This window comes from Lepidothrix coronata, unplaced genomic scaffold, assembly GCF_001604755.1.
Source record: "Lepidothrix coronata isolate B3197 unplaced genomic scaffold, Lepidothrix_coronata-1.0 Scaffold100, whole genome shotgun sequence".
In the NCBI taxonomy this organism is placed as follows: domain Eukaryota; kingdom Metazoa; phylum Chordata; class Aves; order Passeriformes; family Pipridae; genus Lepidothrix; species Lepidothrix coronata.
In genome coordinates this window covers 2,667,617-2,690,590 of record NW_016690280.1, presented here as the reverse complement: position 1 = coordinate 2,690,590, position 22,974 = coordinate 2,667,617, and the positions used below count along the sequence as shown (strand labels likewise).

At 44.3% G+C, this 22,974-nt stretch overlaps 1 protein-coding gene across 2 annotated transcripts in view; it reads right to left on the bottom strand.

The window, feature by feature from the left end:
* ERGIC1 (endoplasmic reticulum-golgi intermediate compartment 1) overlaps positions 1-19,415 on the bottom strand; it is a 60,784-nt gene extending 41,369 nt beyond the window's left edge. Inside the window, exon 1 of one of the 2 annotated variants that reach the window (XM_017822959.1) lies at positions 19,321-19,415. In XM_017822959.1, the coding sequence (XP_017678448.1) occupies positions 19,321-19,340 (20 nt within the window). In that variant the 5' untranslated portion in view covers positions 19,341-19,415. Of the gene's footprint in view, positions 1-19,192; positions 19,213-19,320 lie in introns of those variants that run through there. The other variant, XM_017822960.1, reaches the window with a different exon arrangement.
* Between the last annotated feature and the right edge of the window lie 3,559 nt (positions 19,416-22,974).

Genomic DNA, 22,974 nt, shown 5'->3' with positions numbered 1-22,974 from the left:
AAGCTTGCACAAGGATGCTGAAACAACAATCAACAAGGGAATGGAAAAAGACACATTTGGAATAAGAGACAAACACTGCTGGCTAGATTTTGCTCACATCCAAATGACTACCTGCCCAAGGTAGAAAGGACTGTGTAAGTATCCTGGCAGAACAGTCATTTGCTTGGAAAACACATGTTCTGAGCTAGGAGGATTTATACTTTTTATACTCTTCAGGGTACCAGGCATCCTCTCAATAAGGCATCTGACATTGGCTACAATTTATACAATTTATTCAGTCTGCTCCTGGTTGGTGAAAACAGCAGTTGTGTTTACACACTGAGAGAAGGGAAAGGTGGAAGCTCAAAAGACTTTGAGAAGAATGATGGAGATGGCACGGCCAGGAAACAGGGCTACTTTGTTAACTCAGATTTAAACACCAACTTAGAAGAAAATGTGAAATGCATAGCAGTTAATGACAGCTTGAAAAGTATGTTTGTGAGACACAAGAAAGGTTAAATCCTAGCAATGAGTAGAGAATGGAACCCCAAAGAAGGCTTCATTAATTACATATAATTATAAAAATAAGTAAATCAAGCAAACTTCTCAAACAAATCTGTGAAGCTGACAAGAGTTATTGTAACAGGAGACCCTAAGCCCAAAGAAATCAGAGATTTGTGAAAGCTCCAATCAGGCCTAAGGGTTAAAAATCTGATGAATTTCTAGTCTCCACCTGACAAACCTTTCTCTTTTTGCCGCTGGCTTCTTGCCTACCTTATAGAGCTGAAAGCAATTTCAGGAGATCACTTACACTGTCCTGGGAAGAGGAAAGAATGAGGATTAGACAGCACAGATGATTTGCAATGTATGAGGGAGGAGGCCATGGAGTTGTATGAGTGGTAAAGGGGAACAGGTTTTACTTGCCCTCAGGTCAGATGTTCCTGCAACCACCTGCAGTAAAAATTCCAACAAGCCTCCAGGTTCCTAAGGCATTGGTCACCTGGAAGAGCATCTGTACCCTGGGAACAGAGAGGAACTTTGTGCTCTGCCTATTGCAAAAGCTGCCTTACAAATTCCTACTTCATTCAAAGCAGTGGAAGGTATTACTAACACTGGAGGAAGACTGGATGTTCAGAGGGTTGTACCAGCCAGCTCATAGCACTGTACCACACTGTGAACACACTGTACCACAGTGTCAAAAACCACCTGGAGAGTCTTGGAGTCAGATCCTAAATGACCATGAGAAACCAGGGTGTAGATTTACAGCATGTCCTGCAGTCACTGATGAGTGAACTCTCTTAACCTGCAGCCCTGCGCAGCAGCTCATGCTGCTCTCAGCAGGGAGACATCAGTTCACACTTACAGAGCAGGCACATGTGCATTTTCCACTGCACAATATTTATATTTAGCTTTTGGCAACTTTCTTCCTCCCTTCAGAAAGGCAAGACTCGTAAGGTGAAGCAGTATCTGTGAGTTAATCAGCTAACACCATTTCAGAGTGGAAACAACAAACCTACTGCTAGGAAAGTTTTTCCTCCAGGTCATACGTGTTCGCATAAAGGGAAGGCTGGACCTTGCAATTCCAGAATACGAGGCTAAAGATAGAACTAGGCTGTCATCAGTATAACAAAGCAATTTCCTGACACATCTAAAGTGTCTTTTCTTTCAATGGAGAGCAGGGTTGCAAACAAAGAAATGAAAAAAGGCTGTTTGGAAATGTCAGAGGTTCGCAGGAACCAACATTCATAACTAACATGAGGGAGTGGTATGATACCTTTTCCTCAATCCAATAGCTGAAAGGACACAACAAAAAACTTTCTCACCTTCCTGACAGGAATGAAAACAAACTGGTAAAAATTGTCTCTCTACATCTTTCTTGCAGGCTCCCTTCAGGTACAAGGAGGCCACAATTAGGACACCCCAAAGCCTTCTCTTCTCCAGCCTGAACAATCCCAATTCTCTCAGCCTTTCCTCACAGTAGAGGTGCTCCATCCCTCTGATCATCTTGGTGCCTCCTCTGGAATTGGTCCAACAGCTCCATGTCCCAGCTGGGTCCCCAGAGCTGGAGGCAGCTCTGCAGGGGGGGTCTCACCTGAGCAGGGCAGAGGGGCAGGATCCCCCTCCCCTGCTGCCCATGCTGTGGGATCAGCCCAGTACACGGGGGGTTTATGGGCTGCCATCGCATATTTGCTCTTCATGTTTGCTTTTCATTATCTCCTAGAGCCACAGGAAGCACTGAAGTGTTTAAAACCCAGAGCCAGACACAGCAGTGCTCACCTGAGCCACCATCATCACCGAGGCTGGCACTGCAGAGGCAATGGTAGGTCAAACCCAACTGAACAAGGTAAGTAGACATCATCAGCCCTGGGGTGATTCCTGAGTTTCCTTTCAAACCTCTGTGATTGACAGTGCTGGACGAGTGACAGGGAGGGCAGAAGATATCTACCCAAACACTGAAGTTTTTTCTCAAGTGGATACTTCAGCTGCCTGCCCTGAGAAGGGGATGAGCTCACTCCCTCAGCAGGAGCTGAGGCTTTCTTCCAGGGCGTGCTTTATGTACACTTGAACAGCTTCAAGTCTGGATCTGAAATATTTCAGGAAATGAAGTAATAAATACATTATTTCACTGAAGATTACCACACCTCCGAACAGAGAAACCTTCTCTGACATCTCTAGAAGCTGAAAAGAGCTTTTGTAACGTGTCTGTAAGATGCTGCTAACTTTTTCATGAGCAAGAAGCAAAGAACTTGAGGTTAAAAACAAATCCTTGTAAGTTGAACTAACTGGATGGTGGTTAAATTTAATCACAGAATCTCCTGAGTTGAAAGGGATCAACCAGGATCATTGAGTCCAACTCCTGGCCCCCAGGAGTAGTTTATCCCTAAATTACTGATGCACTGTGTGAAGTTCCTGCAAAGAGACAGCAGAAGCTTTAGCTCCGTGGAGCACTGAAACACAACTCTGGAGTGGGCACATCTTCATGTACCCTTCTGCATGGTCTGGTTTTACTGATTTAACTAAGAGGCAAGGGAAAGTCTGTTTACTGGACAGTATTTTGGATTCCAGTTAATCAAGCAGAAGTGCAACACATTCTCAAGTGGCACTTGGGTCACAGAATAGAATTCAGGCACCGTAAATCAGCAGCAAACAGATTAATTTTTGTCCCTTTCCACTCCTCAGATGATTCAGAAATTTATCTTTAATGCTCAAAGACAGGGGAAAAATGCTTTTGTTCTTTGGGCAGATTATGCTTTTCCCCAGAAGAACTGAATGTTTAAAAATTAGTCTTTTTGAAGCATACCGACTTTATCACAGGTACTTCTGCAGCACATCCTGAAAGTTAGAGGACATGAGCATCCATTACAGCAAATTACATTTTTGATGTCAAAGATGATTTTAAAAAATTAAAACCCAATCAGTATCATGGCTGACATTCCACCTTTAGCAAGTAAATGGTAGTGCAAATCCATCATGTCATCCTGTCTCAGCACCAAAGGGTCCATGGCTGTGATTCACACAGAAAAATGTGAATGTTGAAACAACACTTGATTCTTCACTTCCCATATTAACCAGCTTCTAGAAGTGGCATCTATTTTTCAGCAGATACCACACTTGAAGTTGAGGTCACTAATTCCTGGTGACATTACTCACTCTCAGTAACAAGTCCAGTGTACAGTGAACAACTACCTTAATTTTATTACACATCAGTAGCTTTGAGATCTCCGAAAAAAAGAGACAACCTCGTGCTGCTGGAACAATTTCTTTCACTAACAAATAACTTCACTTGAAGGAACAACTTGCAGGAACAACATATTTTCCAGCAAAACCAGAACTTCACTATTAAGTTAACCAAACAGCTGGCAATTCTACAGCAGATGTGACTGAATTACACAAAGGGGGAATTATCAAATACAGAAAGGTTAACTTTGAAAACACTACAGAGACTACGTTGTTACTGCAATAAGAAATTTGAAGGACTGTCGAGCCAGTGTTTGTATTCCAACATGCTTTATGTTAGAGACTCGGTGCTGGATAAGTGCTTATGAGGAGGGAGCAACATCTCCACCATAATCCATCAGATGCCATAACACCTCTCAAAGAAATGAAGAATAACACACCCTGCCAAGGTGAGATGGCTTCCTGGACCAACAAAACCCCTTGGTCAAGGGCTCAAGTTTAAATCACAGCACAAAGAAGCAAAGAAATATCAACTCCTGTCTTCAGTGGCATCAACCCTTCAGTGGGAGGCTGTGGGCCACTGATTTGGGCTGTACCACTCAGATTTCTGTGGAGATTCCCCCTTCTCACACAATATTTATGTATCTGCAGTGCAGTTTCATTCACTCCCACAGTGAGTGCCTAAGTCAGAAAGCAGGAATGTCAGTCTTTTCACAGCCTTTTCAAAAACACAACTGCCACTAAAACCACTCACCCTTTTACACATCAAGAAAGCAATCTCCAAAACCTGGCACACCAGCTAACACTGCATTTGTAGGCCAAGCTCTCTGCTCTACAAAGTGAAACTAGATTAAGCTGGTCTTTGAGGAACTATTTCATGCAAGAACTGTTTCCTTGACACTCCACAGGGGAATATAAGCCGGTTAAAGCAGTTTCCAAAACTTGTTTGCACTTCTGCTCATGTGCTGGTAATGCTCCTCCCCAGTTTGAGAGCAAGTAGCTGCCAACTGGAGGTAAATTCTAGTGAAATATTCCTTCTGGTTTTCCCCATTTGTCGAGTCCTTCTCGCAAACCAAAGAAAAGGGGATCAGAGTATGGCTGCAGATCTCAAATACCAAGAATTTGAGAAGGCATGAGGTCACTATTTCTCCACACACATGCCAATTCCTGACTAATCTAACAAAGAACTTGACTGTTCCTTACAAAGTCCACTCATGACACACTCACCAGTAAAAGGAGTTACAACGTGGAAGAGGCAGTTTCTACTGTTACACACTGTACTTGCCACATCCAAGAAATGTAATGACACAGAGGTAGCCCATGCAGACACATTAAGTTTTAAGAAACTCAGTCTTTAATAAAAAAAAAAAGGTGCTTTTTTTCATAAGAAGATAAAGCACTCTGTTTGTTATACTGGTTTTTCTTTTTCAGGTAGAGAGAAAAAATGATGCACTGTGCATTTCTGGGAACATAAATTCATTCAAAACAACAATCCCAGACTGCTTTTGATGAAAATTACATCAAAAAAACTACATGCACAGTGGAAGATACACAAAGAGCAAGGCAGCTGCCAAACACAACCTTGGACAGTCAAGCCTATGCCAACATCCATTTCATCCTTGACAAGAGTCATCTTGAGGCAGCTCTGTCTGATAACAGGTTAGAAAACATCTAATGTCTTGCCTTCTTTGAGAGCATCTACCATTTAGACATTCTAAACAAATTCATTTTTAGGCCACATCCCTCAGAATTACACCAGACTCTCTAATTACTTCACATAGACATCAGTGAATCCAGCCAACTAACAATTTCTACTCAGCTGCTATTAAAGAGACAAATCATCCTTAACTTTGAGAAGGATTAGTTTTCCCTGGGGACAAGTTCATAACCTTGGGATTTGTCACTCTGCATACTTCTTTTCTTTCTCTTACCATTTCCTATCTGCCTCCTCAAACATTTCTGTTATATCGCTCTGTCCCAGACAGAAAGCAGAGTTGGTTTGTTCTATCCCCCTTATTTGGTTCCCCACAGGAGCTACAGATATGATGCAAAGACAGACAGTCAGCTCTTCCCACAAGATTTGTATAACTGTATGTTCTTGATTTTCAGCAGTTCAGGAAACCAAGGCAGGTGTGAAGTGAGAAGAGAATGAGCAACCTCAACCCCACTTCAGGAAACACGTTTAAGTGCACATGAAATGAGCTGGAATGATGGGTCTGAAGAGTCTTCCACCAGCCCACAGCATGGGCTACCACACAGCTTTGTTTCCTTGTATTCCTGCCACTACCACCTCTGGAAGAAGCATCCCTAGAGATAGCAGAAGGGTTTACAGACAGATTCATTCAATTCCTGCTACGATTAAGGCTCTTAGCGGAGATACCACTTACAGCTGAGAATCCAGCAGCTCTCTTTGCATAAAATGCTTTATCGTTTACAAAGAGGACATGGGAAGCAGGAAGAAACTCAGCCATGGTAAATATGACTTGGATTAAGTCCATCTGACATTCAAAGATGACTGTGCACAAACAGACTCCATTTTCTCTCTCCAGGAATAAATACTTCAGCGGAGGTTGGTGTTACAAAGGGGAGATCAGAAGCTTTCCTTCTCCCCCTCCCCAAATCAGTGTAGCCTGGAGGCAGAAGGGAAGGGGCAAAAAAAGAGGCCACATCAGTTATCTTCCATTTGAAATCACGGAATCAAAAGGAAGCTCTGACTGCTGTCAGAGCAAGATCATTCAGGCTGGAGATCAATGGCCAAATGGAAACGCCCTTCCTTTAATCCCCAGTGGTATTTCTAGAGAAACCTTCCCACCAAAGGCATGCTGCTTAGTGTCAAGGAGCATTTCTGTCTGCGTGATCTGCTGACTTCTCAGGCATCTTCTTCGGTCATTTAACCTAAGTGTAAGAATTAGAAGCACTAAGTGTGTAAGAGAAAACCTGCCTCCCCACCAGGGGAGGTACAGTGGGTCTGTGATCACCCACTGAAATACTCCCTGTCCACTCCCCACATGACCCACTGTGGTCCCTTCCAACCTGATCCATTCTGTGACAATGCTGCCCCAGGACTTTATCTCTCAGTGCTTCCTTAACTGAGACAGGCAAAAAAAAATAGATTATAAGGTGCTCAAAAGAACTGAGAGAAGCTAGGAAGGCACAGAGAATAATCCAGTGCTACCTGAAGAATAAAAGACTTTAAATCAAAAATCAAGTCACTTAGCTAAGAGCTTCGAAGTCGTTTAACAGGCAGCAACTGTTCCTCTGTTTCCTTGGGTCACTGCTCTCAAACAATGATTTTGGGACAATTCCTCCCCACTTTGTCAACAAAGCTTCTGGGCAGTAGGCACCCAACCACACCAGCTGAAGAGCACAAGCCATCAGGCACTCAGGTGGCTTTTAACCTCTTCAGAGGCCATGCAGCTCTAAATAAAACGAAGCAGGCTTATACATACACCCTCACTCCACCAAAGGTAGGCAGGTACCTCTGTCAGAGCATATTTGCTGGCTTTGTTCCTTCCTAAAAAGCACATCAGACACTTGTGGTAAGATCTTGAAAAGCAAAGCTGTTACTTCAGTATAAAGGAAAAATCTAAGCCCACCAATTTAGCTTTCAATGTGGCTGTTCAAGCTGAAGGAAATGTATAGGTAGAACAAACAGCCCAGCTGAGTCAGGTTTGCACACATGGTGCTCTTTTGATTAACAAAATACCATTTTTACTTAAAAAATAAAAATAAAATCCCAGACGCTTGTTTGAAGTAGTTGGAGGGATTTTTATCGTTCACAGTTGTTAAAACCATACCTAGAACTACTGTGCCCAGAATCAGAGATAAAAAGATTAACCTCTTTACTTGGTAAATTGATTTTATTCAGTAGTGCAACAGCAGGCTGATTCCTGGGGTATGCAGAGATGTCCTGGAAGAACAGTTATCCCGTTCCATGTGCCAAACAACAGAATATGTGAAATAATCAAAACAGTGACTTAGAGAACAGCTGGTACCTGGAACAACAATGATAAAGGAACAAGCAGGACACAACTCTCCTCTGCATGGTGACCCTGATAGGGGCTGGAAATCACCAGATTCCCCTGGGAGAAGGGAGAGGAATGAGCAGACTGCTGGGCAGGTGACAGAGGCTGCTCAGCAACGCTGTGGGCTGGATTTTGTACCCCATGTGCTTGAAAGCTGCTACAATAAAAAGTCAGACCCGGTCTGACCAGCAGTTTGGAGCAAGTCTCTAAACGAGGAAAAGATGGGCTTTAACTGGGGAAACATCAAGAACAGCATGTCTTTTTAAGCAAAACCTCTCTTACTTTACTCTAAAAAAGCAGTGAATTCCAACTCCCTCTGCATTTTCAACTTCCTCTGATCCTTCCTGTATCCATGCTGGGTAAAAATCCAGAATTTTGTTCCACAGATCTAGCAAGGAAAGAAGAATTTCTACGTACAAGTAAATTCACCCTAAAACAGTCCAAAGAAGTAGAGCTGCCTTATTCTTATGCCTTCCTCTACACATGCATAGGAAGCACTGCTTTTTCACTTCTCATGGGGAAATATCAGTTCAAGATTTCATTCTGAAATCCTTTCTTTAGCTCATGCTGCTTTTCTTCCCACCCAAAAACAAGTGCATGCTCTGACAACTCTGCAGGAACACTTAGATCCTACAATCCAGCACAGACAAAAGGCAATAACTCTTCTTCCAATACAGCAAAGTAGGTGAAATCTGTTTTACTGGGTGGGAAAACAATGGTAGGAAGTCAGCAGCAGAGGAAGAAAATAGGAACTACTGATTTTGAGCCCTTAATTCGGTTAATTCTTTGTTTGAATGACATTTCTATGTTTCCTGTCTGCTGGCAGATGAGAACATAATGTGCAGAGAGCAGCTCAGGACAGCTCCAGGACAGCCACACTACAATCCCAGGGATGGGATGCAGCAGTGGGAGCCAACAGACCTGAATTCTGTTCTGCTCCCGGCGCTGACTCACTGTGCAATTTCTGTTCCAGTCAATTAAATCTTTCTTCTTCAGCTTGTACATTTTGCACAGCAGCATCTGGTAACATCTGCCCACCTTTCCTCAAGCACGTGTAAATCTGTGGGTGAAAAACTCTGCAAATAATGAAGGATCACTGAGCAAAGCTCCAACTTCTACCTGAGGGAATGGCTGGAGATGTGTCAGGGGAGGGCTAGGTTGATTTTAGGAAAAGATTCTTCCCCCAGAGGGTGATTGGGCACTGAACAGGCTCCCCAGGGCAGTGGTCACGGCCCCAAGGCTGACAGAGCTCAAGGAGCATTTGGACATCACCCTCAGGCACATGGTGGGATTGTTGGGGTGTCCTGTGCCGGGCCAGGAACTGGACTTTGATGATCCTTGTGGGTCCTTTTCAACTCAGAATATTCTGTGATTCTTTGAAAGCTGCAGGAAGGTGGCTTATGAAAACAAACTGGATGTGCTCTGCAAGAGCTGAACCTTGGTTCACTAACAGGGTTGTGCCTGGAGTGCACGTTTATGAACAATCTTGATGGTTTTGTGAGTTGGGACACAAACTTTGAAGCACATGGAAAGTAAGATAAGTGATCCTGTTAATCTCAGTTTCACACAGCAAGTAAACACTGAATATACAAACACCAAAGCTTGGCTGGGAATGTGAGTTCCAGATGCAAACACAGATTCAAAGCAGGACTAATAAGCCGATACTTGTAAATACCAAGCAGTTATTAACACATTTTATAAGATTAACACCTGCATTACAGCAGATAACACACACATCATTAAGTAATCAGCTAGTCCTCATTTACACACAATGGGATACTAATACATATACTCCACAACTTGAGCTTTAATGGACAAACTAGCAAGGCTTCAGAATTATATCGGAAACTGTTTAATCCTGAACCACTTTGAGCAAGCTCTGATACAGGAAGGACCAGATAGGGATGTGGAGGGGCTAATGAAGTTTTAAACCAGTTTATCTGGACTGCAACTAGGTGAAGACTGCAATTTTCAAATTCTGTATGACTGATTTCTCACTCACAACATCACACCACTTTTCAAAGCAAATAGTTATTTTTTTCGACCTGCTGACTCTCCACACTTTTAAGCCCAGGAATGAAATGTAGGAAGAGGTTTCCTTGCCAGCCAGCTCCTCCCTCTTAATTCTAGTTCCAAGAACATAATGAAACTAACAGAGGAAGTTTCTGAAACAAGGAGGAGTACTGAGAACAAGAAAACAAGGTTAAGCCAGGAGTACTATCATTAATTATATAATCCAGCCTTTGGGTAACTGGACACAGGGAAAGGGGCTGAGAGAACATCGGAGGCATCAGCCTCTGCAGCATTATGTCATCTGGCCTGCTCCTTACTTAGCAGGTAAAGGATTTGCACAGGGACAAAAAAACAAACCCATTTATTTCTAGGACAAAAGACTATGAATCTCCACAACAGCTGCTGAAAAAGGGCACAAAAAATTCATAAGTTCTGCTCCCATTTAAATTGATTCTTTTCCAAGGAGCTGGTTCTCTTGTTTGCTCCCTCCTGCCAGTCATCATGCTGTCCCTCCATAACACCTTTTTGTCAACTATGTTCTAAATTCTGTGCTTTTATTCTTTCAGTGCATATTAAGCTTGTTCTCTGCTGCTCAAGAACACACACTACAATTGTTATTGCTGAAATACGCCAGAAGTGCAACTATTTTAGGTGACACTGAAGAATGGAAAACAGGAAGCAGTACATCACCTTTTTTTTTCCTTCCAAATAAAATATTAGGCTCAAACAAATTTCAAAAGCAATCAGGAGGAGGAGGAAAGTATAATCTCAAATACTCAAAGGTGGACTCTTGCCAGCAAGTATTTTCTTTCCTTTTAGGCAGTGAAGTAGGTGTCAAAATGAAGGATGGAAGAGACATGTATTTTTAATAAAGTGAACCAATTATACTCTGCTTCATCAAAACAGGAGAAAAGTGTCACGAAGAAAAATGTTCAAGTAAGGGGACTGGTATTCAAAGGGATCCAACCCTTCTCTGGACTATGAACAAGAGCCATTGTACTCCTGAGTGGGAGCAGCATATTCTGGAGATCAGAGAGAATCAGGATTAACACACACGGCTGCTCCCCAAACTAAGTAAATTGTTCAGATACTTGAATGTCATAAGTAAACTAAAACTCAGAGATTCTTGTTCTTGCAGCTCCCCAGCACATCCCAACACCTCCCACCATCACCCATTCCATCCTTTTTGAGACCCCTAGTCCTGAACATCCCTTCTTTTCCCAATTTGAGACCTGCAAGCTCAGGGTTCCTCTACCTCCTGCCACATTCGTAGAATCACAGAATCACTGAGGTTGGAAAAGATCTCCAAGATCATCGAGTCCAACCCGTGACCAATTCCCACCTTGTCAACCAGACCAGAGCACTGAGTGCCACGTGCAGTCACTCCTTGAACACCTCCAGGGATGGGGACTCCACCCTGGGCAGCCCATTCCAATGCCCGACAACCCACTGCCCACAGCTGCTGGTTCCCAGTGTTGCCAGGCTACTGGCCTCACTGGCCAGCTCCTCAGCCCTCCCCACAAACAACAGTCCTGATCTCCAGCAGACACTGAACAAAATTCAAAGTTGGACTGTGATTTCCAAGAAATTCCCTACACACAACTTGGAGCATAATCCAGGCAGAGCTATGGAAAAAAAAGAGTTGTACTGTAGTCTTTCCTGTAGCTTCCAGGAATCACAGAACAGTAAGACTCTGTTGCTGCCTTGTACTGCTGAACACCTTGAAACAAGATCTGGTAAGATAAAATTAGCAACAGAGACATGTAAATTTTATTTGTGGAAGCTACTTTCTGGTTTCAGTCCCAGCTGCACTTGCTCAGCACAAAAGTCAGACGTTGGTACAAAAGAGCATGAACAAATGAAACATCTGGGGAAGGGGAAAAAAAAGGCAAGGGAGGGATGTGTGAAGGAAACAACTCCATATTTTTAAAGCTTCCCTCAAAAGCACACAGACCAATCCATATTCTACTGCATGACAGAGATTTCTCCAGGTCCATGAGGGAAACTCCTACACATCATCCAGGCTCACAATCTCAGGCTGGACCAGTCCAGTTCAACCACTGCTCTGCGGAGTGAGCAAGCACAGGAAGGTTCCCTTGAAACAATCCAGTAACTGAGGCTCAGACAGGAACTGGTACTTGTCTAAAGCTGACACAGGTTAAGAACAGCAGAACCCTGACCTGAGAGAGCAGACATTGGTACTCACTCACAACCAAGTCTTCCTCCTCCTCCAAAGGAATTTCTATAGGACAAAATCCATTAATACACAAGATTTATAGACAAAAAGGCAGATCCTTTCCCAAAGCATCAATTGGGGATTCAAATATATTGTACTTTTTCAGAATATGAATAAACCTGCAGTGACCAGCTCAGGTTCTCCTATTTGAATTCCAGTCTAAGGAGACAAGAATTCCTGTACATGCTTCTACAACTCAGTCCCACTTTTTATTTGCATGTTACTGTATTACCTACAAGCAAGTACAGCTCTCCTGCATCATCTGGCTTCCAAGTGAAGTTCCTGGTTTTGATACAGTTTCCAGGAAACATCTGATGGATGTTATCCCAGTAGAAGAACATAACTGATGCAGGCCCAAGAGCTGCAAGTTATCGTTGGAGATCAGGTTTACCAGCAGCTTTTAGTCCAGATACAACCTGTTATAATGCAGCAACCAGAATCAGATTTCAATGCAACAGGGTCACAGTTGACTTAGAGTGACATGGAATCTGACCAAGGCTCTGAAACTTCATGTTTATCAGAAAACAAAGTCATATTTGCATTACTGGCTGAAGTGGTGGGCTTGCTTTATTCACAGCACCCAGTGGTCTACAGAGATGGACAGCAATTTGAGCTGCCTTGGGATATGATTGTTAAATAAACACTAAGAAGCCATGACCTCCTGAAATCCTGTCAGCAGTTATACTTGCCTGCCTGCATTAACAGGGCATTTTGAAGGCTCTTCTATTAAATGCCAATCCTTATAGCTTCTCTGAATTAAACTAAATAGATCTGATTTGGAAACATCCTTAAAAAACACCAACAGAAAAGCAAATATCCAAACGCACACAGTTCAAACACAGCGAGTCGCACTGTCACACAGACTACAATCTTGTGTGTGTGTCTGCCATGATTATTACTAAAATACTCAAACATTTCAGTATAAGCAAGATTTTGTAGGTCATGGCAAGACTGTGGTTAATGTTTTGGCAGAACAAGTTTTCCATTTTGAGAGCAGTTGGCTCTGTACAGGAATACCTAGACGACAGTTCAGGGTTTGTGCTTGGATAGAAGACAAAAAAAACAAGACCGTTCCACCATTTCTTCGTTCATTGCAAGACTATTCTTTTCTCACCACCTCCACCATTTGAATTACATGCCCAAAAAATACACAAGCAGTCTTCAAAATACAAGCTCAACAACATCCACAGCTTCCCAGTCCACGCTGGTGGTATTGCTTCAGCTCTGTTTACAGTGTGATTCAGACATTTTCACAGCAATGAACTATGATGGCATGAAGAAAGCATCTGTGTCACCAAGGACTGAGCAAAGGAGGACAGTTAAAGTTCAGAAGGAACAATACAGAACTCTCCTACAAAGACACGGACTTTAATATTTCTATACTTAGGAAAAAAATTTCTACTCCAACTGTATTTCAAGAGAAATGATGTATCACGGAGACTTAGGAAGAAATATCTACATACATGCATGCTATGTATAATCAGTTACTTGTGGCACAAACATCAACAGACTCTGTCTGTACAGCTCTGCTTGCCCATCTGACTGCTGTGACTGCAGAATAATTTCTCAGGTGCCCTCAAAGGGCTATTGTTGAAACAAAGTTAGTCATGGTACTGCCTGGCACCAAAACCACTTTGGTAATTACGTAAGGTGGCAGCAACACCACTTGGAAGGGTTGTTTACCAGCGACATTGCACAATGTGAACTGGAACTTGCTCGCCAGACGTGGCTGCAGTTCGGGATGAAATTCACTTGCAGTTACAGGCACTTTGGAGAACTCAGGTATCACTTCAGCAGCCAGAGAGACAATGTGGGTTCTGCAGAGCGTAGAGAGGCAACTGCCCAATACCCAGCTGTGCTAGGCTGCTAGTTATTGGTGTAGACACTAATTGAGGGAGTGCTGGCTACCAGCTCCATCACATACAGGATTTAAGACTGTGAACCAAATCACTGTACAAGTGGCAACGTCTGCGACTGCGACAGTGACTGTGCACAGGGCACACACAACCCTTTTTGCTGTGCCACTGCCTGCACAAACCAGCAGCACAACCCATGCAATCAGGAGATGCCACACCAGCAAGTCTGAGCTGTTAGTTCTCCTCTCACCCTCCCCACTCTGTTTCAGCCAAGAACACGCCTCCCTGCTGCTATCACCGCCATGCACCTGCTAACAAATGAGCTCACGGTGCCTCTCCTCCAAAGTAAGTTCAGCGAGTAATTCTGCCAAAGGAAGGAGTGTGTGTGTTGATGCAGCCAGTTAAAGGAGGTGCTGGAAGGTGCCAGCAGGTGCACAGAGCACAAAGCACCCGGATCCGACCGGGAAACGCAGTGCTGGCTCACACTGCAACTGAAAATTCCTGAGCAAACGTGTACATTTCCACTAACATTTGATGTTTATTAGGCAATGCCAAAGCATCGAGTAGTCACCATTTCTGCATAACGACTGGCAAATGTTCAAACACAGGGCAAACAAATCCCAGACAAGTTGAAGGGAGATTTGAGGGGCTACAGAAAGATTTTGTCACTTCTCCCAGGGAACCAGCAATAGGACAAGAGGGCATGGTCTTAAGCTGTACCAGGGGAGGTTTAGGTTTGATATTAGGAAGAAATTTTTTACAGAGAGAGTAATCAGGCATTGGAATGGGCTGCCCAGGGAGGTGGTGGAGTCACTGTCCCTGGAGCTTTTTAAGATGAGACTGGATGTGGCACTTAGTGCCATGGTCTGGGAACCACGGTGGTGTTGGATCAAGGGTTGGACTTTATGATCTTGGAGGTCTTTTCCAACCCAGCTGATTCTATGATTTTCAGTTGTGACCCTCACAAATCTGTCAAAAGGAAAATGGTGGGATCATGAAAGTCTACTTCGTTCCTTCTTTTCTGAAGGCTAAAACCTAAAATAAGTTATTTTCCTTAAGCTCACAAGTGAATGAGAAGTTGTCCAAGGGGTTGCTTAGTTCAGAAAAGATTTTTCTCCTCAGACTCAAAATCACCTATAATCAATCCACTGGTTTGTCGTCATTAATTTGGTCAGGAATTGATTCCACAATTGTTCCAGGTCAGATGTCTGAGCATCACTTTGCCTATTCACCATCACAACTCTTAGGTCTAATTTAAAACCAAACATAAGCTCTCTCCCAAAATAAGGTTGGATATGTGTCAGCTTCTGCTAAAACTGAACAATTTGATTTTAAAAAGACCTTCAGGAACTGAAGCAAAGACCTGCCTGTGTCTCAAAACAATAAAAATGTACTTCATATCTGAATCAGAATACCCACATTAAAATACCATTTATCACAGATGTGCCAAAGAACAGCTGACAGTGGGGGCCCATTGTACTGTGACGATGGAATAAGAGTCTTTGCCTTCCACACTACATCAGCATTTAAATCTAAATCCTTTCTAAGCCTGGTTCCTTTCCCATGACCTCCAAAATCTGGATATAATACACTGTTACTTCATACAGGTTATGACACTGAGAAGACCAAACCAAACCCCAAAACCAATCAACAACAACAAATCCCTAATGAAAACATCACAATGATTAATTGTGGGAAAGGAATTGTGAATTTCTCAGTTAAATATAAAAATAAGGACTCATGGATATTTGCCACTCTCTGCCAAACACTTCGCCAGGGCACAACTGAGAATTACCCAGAATTAGAACAAAAACTTGGTTTCAGAGTGGTCTCTTTTAGTTTTTCTCAGTCTAACCAATTAAAGTTACCAGAATAGTTTATAAGTTTCAGTATCTTACAAACCCATCAGTAACTCCTTCATGCAAATAGGCAGGTGCAAAGAAAAGCCACCAAAGTCAGAGAACTTGCAGTAACGTTTCTCTCTATCATGTCCACATCCACTGCAAAGGAGTAACTTATTTTTACACCTGTAATTTTCGGTTTTATGTATGTAATTCTCAACACCAGAGCAGTCTGAAGTCCCAGCACCAGCTCAAGCTCCCGCTAACAGGATCACACAACATACGAGAAACCTTCTGGCCCATAATCACCACTCAAGATGACCCAGGCTTACAGTTTAATCTAATTATGATTTTAACCATCCTCAGATGCTGCAAGTGTGCAGGTGACACTGGGTTTTAAAGGCTTGAGGGGGAAATACCCTTTCAGCTCCAGTGAGATAACTCAAAATCCCCAATAAAATAGGTACGAAGCTGCTTTGCTGACACGAGTTCTAAGGAACCAGGGGATGGGAAACAAGGACAAATCTGCCTGCCTCTTTCAGCCAAATGGGTTTTAAAAAATAGGAAAGAACCAGGCCTTCTGGAAATACAAACTGATTTAGGAATTCTGTAGGAGGGCTGGTATCTTGTGACATGCACTGAACAGACCTGCAGTGAAGGCTCCAATCTGGAAGCTAAAATCTTGGTTTCATACCAACATCACAGCAGGACTGGAGAGATTAGTGTGAATGAAATGCTTTGAAATATGAAAAGCATTAGGTAGGTACTAAGTATTATTAAAACCCTAAAGATACTTGGGACAGAATGATTATTATTCACGTGAATTTACTGTGAAAATATTGTTTTATTTATGAATTAAGTGCTTTTGGTATTAGCAAAGGGAACTATCAATAAGCCAAGGAAACAGAAGTCCTACAGAAAAAAAAAAAACAGTACAAAAAATTACAAGTAACAAAACAAGCTACTTCCAATATGGAACCATGACATGAACCAATAAATATGGCTCAGATTAACTGATGGAGACACTTTCAAGAAAGATGTTTAGGCACTTTGGGTTCTTCAGTCAGGCCAGATATGAACCCGTAATTCTAGGTGAGAGGAAGAAGATTTAATCCCATAGATGGAAAGGCTTTCTTTGACTTTTAGTTGGTGTAGAATAGGGATATTTTTGATCATGGGCTGTGCATATTTTTGATCATGGGCTGTTTTAATTACTTGTCATTGGTGTCTCTATCGTCTCCAGATGAGACTCTGGAAACCTATTCATGCTAGAGCTGCCTTGTGTGGAAACAGAGCTTGAGGCCTGAACTTCTATCAGGTCTATGCCCCTCTCTACTGATGTCAGCTGTCAATATCCTGCCAATCTAAAACATCAAAAATAAAAGCTCTCAGTAAAGGGAGGATACAACAACAAGAAGACCTTGCCTTCCCAAATGTCCTGACAAGAGCAGTTAAGGACAGTGATTCTTTCAGCTGCATTAGCAACACAGACCTGCAAAATCTGTGGCCTCCAGAACACCAAAACTCCATTCCACTTGGAACGTCTGAATTTTGGGACTCTAGCAGATATAAAGGGGCACTTTTAAAAGTTGCTTAACGACTCAAACCTCTAATCATACACAGGCGTAACACCCACTCCAAAGTGTGTGCTAAAGACAAGGTGCCAAACTGTACCTGCCACAGAGAACATCCAGCTGAAATCTCTGAGAGAAAAACCTTGTATTTCACACGATGAAAAAGTCACCTCTTCATTCAGAAACTCACTCAAGGTGCTAACCTCATTTCTCTAAGAGCACTGTATTGTATGTTCTAGAGTTGTCAGGAAGTACCTGTACATTTTTTTTAACGTATGCATCATACTTCACCTACAACAGTAAAATTTTCCAGCCTCAGCAGATTTTGTTCCACTGACTGCACAATGAACAAAACCCACAGCATCTAAAAAGGGCTCTAACCTTCACATTTTGGCCCTGAACTCTGTTCATGCTTCTAAAACAGGAAAGTGGTTTGTTGCACGTGACATTAGTTTCTCTGTAATTTAAATATAAAATTCCTGATATCAACGGCAACCTTTTAAAAATTCATCTCTGGAGAACAGTTGAACTTCAGCAAGCTTACTACTTCAGAAAGAGCTTTGAAGTGTCTATTTCTAATCCTCCAGTCTGAATGACAAAGAAGTTATTTGCAATTGTGAATCTTTAAAATGCAGATCTGAACTGATGCCGCTCTTTTTGTAACTCATTAACACAAACCCTGCCATTCAGTCTTTACTTAATGTCTTTGTTCCATTCCAAAGTGAAGCACTAGTGCTGTCTCTTAAGGTGATTATTCTCTTGGTGAGCCAGTGTTTCCACACACGTATTCTGAGACCCAACAAAAATTACATTTTCAAAGACATCAGAAATAACATTTGCTTTATCTGCTATTACAAAGTGACAGCCACAACCCAGGGTCCCTTATTGTTCATGTATTTTACAAGTCTGAAAATAGATGGTAATAAGATTCACAGCTGGCAGAATGTCTCCAAAGCTGAGAAGACTTTTTCTATCAAATTTTATGCAAAAGCAGAAACGAGGCTCTGGGCCCCAGATCCCACAAGATCCAGCAGATACTGTTTCCAGCTTCAACAAGTTTTCATTCAGAAGCAACTGCCTCCATGTTCAACAGTGCCCCATGGATCACACAAGATCCTGTCAGCCTGTATAAATGAGAGGCCTGGTTTAGAATTACAGTGAAAATATAACACACAACTTTTGTTTGGGAGAACTAAATACCTGCATTATCACCACTTCCCCCTGTCATCTCAAAGGGGTCACATGTACAGATCATGATGATCCTACATGGAAAAGACTGTATATTCCCAAAAATGCATGTATTTTTTATTGTAATATTAATGCTCTAGTAAGACCTACATCAGAAAACTCATCTGTGCATCCTCCCACTGGCATCTCTGAACTTGGAAAGTTACAAATCATTGGCTCAAGTATGGCTCAAAACCAAAATGAACCCACAGTTGCTATTTCAGCTCCACTTGAGCCAGAGGGGTCTTTTTCACTTTGCTTTGGTACCTGACACTGCCTGCTATGGCCCAGGGGATGCAGGAGCCCCACAGAAAGGCCAAATCCTACAACTCATACCTGCTGAGGATGGCAAAGCCAAAGGTGGAGGCACCAATGTTGGTTCCCAGCAATCAGACACACAGCACTGCTTTCTGCCCACTGTAAGGAATGATGACCCCCTAAGGATGCTGTGGGAGCTCCACCATAAGGAGTGATGCCCTAAAGCTTTGTGGGAGTCCCACCGTGACCCCGTGAAGCTGCAGCGGGACCCCAAGGATCTGCGGGAGGAGCAGGGTCCCCGCACCTTCACCCCGATACCCACTGCGGGGTCCCGTGGGACACGCACATCCATGACCCCCGAGGTCCTGCTGCTCCCCCCGAGGTCCTGCCCGGGGAAGCCCCAAACAACAAACTCCTCTGGCTTTGCACAACCAACTTGCGGAACAACAGCCGCTCGTCGGACAGAGCCTCCCCGTTCCCACGGCCCTTCCCTGCCCACACCTACTTCACCCATCCACCCATCCATCCGTCCGTCCGTGCATCCCTGCATCCCTCCCTGCCCACCGGGCGGGGAGCGCCGAGGGGCGGGCGCGGCCGGTCCCCGCGGGGCGGGCGGGCGCTGTCGCGACTCACCTCCTGAAGTCAAAGGGCATGTTGGTGGCGGGCGGGCTGCGGGCGCCGCCGCCCCCGGCCCCGGCTCTCGCCTCGCTGCCGCCGCCGCCGCAGGGCCAGGAAGTGACGGCCCCGGCCCCGGCGCGCAGCACCAGCCCATTGGGCGGCCGGGCCGGACGGGGCTTCCGCCGCCGGGTTACGGGAGCGGCGGGCGCGGGGTGCGGGATGCGGGATGCGGGGAGCGGGATGCGGGATGCGGGTTGCGGGATGCGGCTGGTCCCAGCCCGCGGCAGCGGCAGCACCCCGGGCTCCCCCGCAGCTTGCCGGGTCCCCTCGATGCCCGCGGTGCCCCGCGGCTCGGAGTGCCCCGCTCAGCCCCGCGGGCGCTGCCAGCATGGAATCACAGAATCGTTTAGGTTGGAAAAGACCTCCGAGATCATCGAGTCTGACCTGTGACCGACCACCACCTTGTCAACCAGACCAGAGCTCTTGAGTGCCACGTCCAGTCTTTCCTTAAACAACACCTCCAGGGATGGAAACTCCGCCACCTCCCTGGGCAGCCCCTTCCAATGCCTAATCACCCTTTCTGTGAAGAAATTCCTCCTGATGTTGAACCTAAACCTCCCCTGGTACAGCTTGAGCCCATTTCCTGTCCCCACTTGTTGCCTGGGAGAAGACAGTGACCCCCACCTGGCTACGACCTCCTATCAGGGAGCTGTAGAGAGTGAGAAGGTCCCCCCTGAGCCTCCTTTTCTCCAGGCTGAGCCCCCCCAGCTCCCTCAGATGCTCCTCATGTGACTGACTCTTCAGACCTTTCCCCAGCTCTGTTGCCCTTTTCTGAAGATGCTCCCACTCCTCAATGTCTCCCTTGCAATGAGGGGCCCAGAACTGGACATATCACTAGAGCTGTGGCCTCACCAGTGCCCAGCATGGTGGGAAGTGCTGAGTACAAGGAGCACTCCAGGGCATCCTACTGTTGAGCCCCACTGTCCCCTCACTACATCCCAAGGGCCCTGTCAGTGCCCACAGACCCTCTCAGCACCTGCCACAGGGCTGGGGCTGCCCAGCGCTGACCATGCCCAGTGGAGCGGGCTCAGCCCATTGTGCTCGCCTGTCCTCAGCACTGCCCACGTTCCCTCGGCTCCTGGCAGCCGTCCTGCACTGCCTGTGGACACGGCCGCCAGCCCAGCAGGACTGCCCAGGCCCCCAGGCCAGAGCGTGGCCGCTCGCATGGGTGCGGTGCTTCAGGCTTTGTCGGGCGTCTTTTGAATCCTCAGCATCGCAGTAACAACGGCCTGTGCGTGTGAATGTGGCATGATCTGTGTCTGGAGACAGAGCCAAGCCACGGTGACAGACCGGGGAAAGTCTCACGCTTCCAAGTGCCCGTGAAGGAAGGGGGAGCACCAACTCCTGCACCTCCACATATCCTTCCCAGCAGAGCATGGGAGACTATTTACAAGAGCATGTAGTGACGGGGCAAGGGGGAATGGAATGCCTTCAAAACTGACAGAGTGTAGGTTTAGATTTAGAAATTCTTCCCTGTGAGGGTGGTGAGGCCCTGGCACAGGTTGCCCAGAGACGCAGTGGCTGTCCCATCCTTGGAAATGTTCAAGGCCAGGTTGGACAGGGCTTGGAGCAACCTGGGATAGTGGAAGGTGTCCCTGCCTGTGGCAGGGGATTGGAATGAGGTGATCTTTAAGGTCCCTTCCAATCCAGGCCATTCTGTGATTCTATAATGAGCTCCTTTGGTGCCAGCATGGCTCTTTCACTTGCTCTTGAAAATCTTTTTTGCACTTTTATTGGAGGCAAGGGAATTAAAATAAGGAAAAGCTCTCCATTAATTAGGTGAGAAATTTCCCCAGTCTTGCCATCTTGCCTAAATGCTTTTTTCTTGCATCCCTGCCAGGTTCAGTGCAATACACATGGCTAATCCTGCATTGCTTCATGCACCACCTCAGGTGCTTCCCATATTAATGTCACCAGCTTGTAGCATCCATCAGGGACTTTTTGCTGTAGGTAGTGTGATTGCTCCTCTATTCAGAACTGCTGTCACTCACATACAGTGCATGTTAAATTGCAGTGCAGGAACAAAATACAGCTACTCTTGCTTTTTAAATCTAAAAGCAGGGCAAGAGAAAGAGGGAAATGACAGCAATCTAAATATGCTCTGTGCAACATACTGCATTTCTAATTGATTCTGCAGCTTTCTTCCTCCTGCTGTCATCATCTCTTTACTTAGAGATGTACATCTTTCCATTTTTAACTTTCACCCACAAACTAGGCGCATACCTGGATAAAAAAAGAAATTCAGATTGAATTTACCAAAGACTCAGAGTTGTTAATCAATGCCATAGTCTTTCAAAGGAAGATATAATAATTCATGTTAGGAGTGTTAAAAACTAAACTGGAGCAATCACGAATATGAGATAACATGGCATAATCCCTCAGAAGCCCCCAGGGAATAGATAAAAATAGCTAATTCTTTTTTTTTTTTTATCTCAGCCACCTAAATTGTCCAACCGCAGTGTGCAAGCATATTCAGCAGATTGCTACCAGATCAGCCACGAATCCTGCTGCACTTTGCATTGTGCTCCAAAACTGAACAACCCACTGAAATTAATGAGACAATTCTCATCTCTCATGAGGTCAACCAATTGCCTTGGCATAGCCAGGGGGTACTATCTGTGGTGGAAAAACCCAAAACAAACAGTGCCTATTGAGTTAGAGTTACACAACCAAGTGCTCATTGAGCTTCTGGCAAGGCCCCGACATCATTAGCTGTTATTAACTGTCTTGTGCAAAGACATCAACACTCAGGAGAGTGCTGAAGGATTTACAGAAGCTCTTCATTTGTGCTGCAGACAAATCTGGAGGTGGCCTTGAAGAGTTCTTCCTCCTGCAGGCTCAAGTGTCAACAACACAACACAGCGAGAGCTCACATTGTGGAGGTTTTATTTTCCACTGAAAGGTCAAACTCTGAAGAAAGCAATGGGCTCACAGCCGCTTTCCAGTTGGGTCCAGCTCACTTACATCCTTGTCGAGGGAAGAAGAAGTTAATGCCCTGAGATAAGACCCTCGTCACAGTATTGTTTAATTACATAAGGCTTCTATCTTCTATCGAGCTTGAGATAAGAACAGGAATTTGTCAGCAGTCCAGCTGGGTGGGGCAGCTTAGCTCATGTTGTATGTTAGAAAGGGAACCAAAAGCAAGGGGTTTATTCGAGGTGGTTGTCAAATCATTAGAACTGGAATGAGTAAACTGATACTGACAACTGATTTAAAAGTTCATTTTCTTTTTCATGTGAGCAAAACCCAACACTTTCCTGACAACTGTAGACCTAAAACTATCGTTTCTCTTCAAATTGCATTAGGAACATTAATTGAGCAAAACTGCTACTCTGAAATCAAGTAAGTCAGTATTTTCAGAACTCTTTAACAGTGAAGAAACCAAAGCAGGGGGATGAATTGACTCACCTAAGATTACAGAGTAAGATCAACTTCAGCTCTATAATTAGCAAACAAATCCCTTTATTCGTAATTCTGTGTTCATAATTCATGCAAAAAAAAAAAGAATATTTTCCTCATTCCAGTTCACTTTCTTATAGATAAATCAGATCATGGATGACTCTATCTGGATTCCTAACTAATGCCTCACAGCAACAAAACTGATACCTC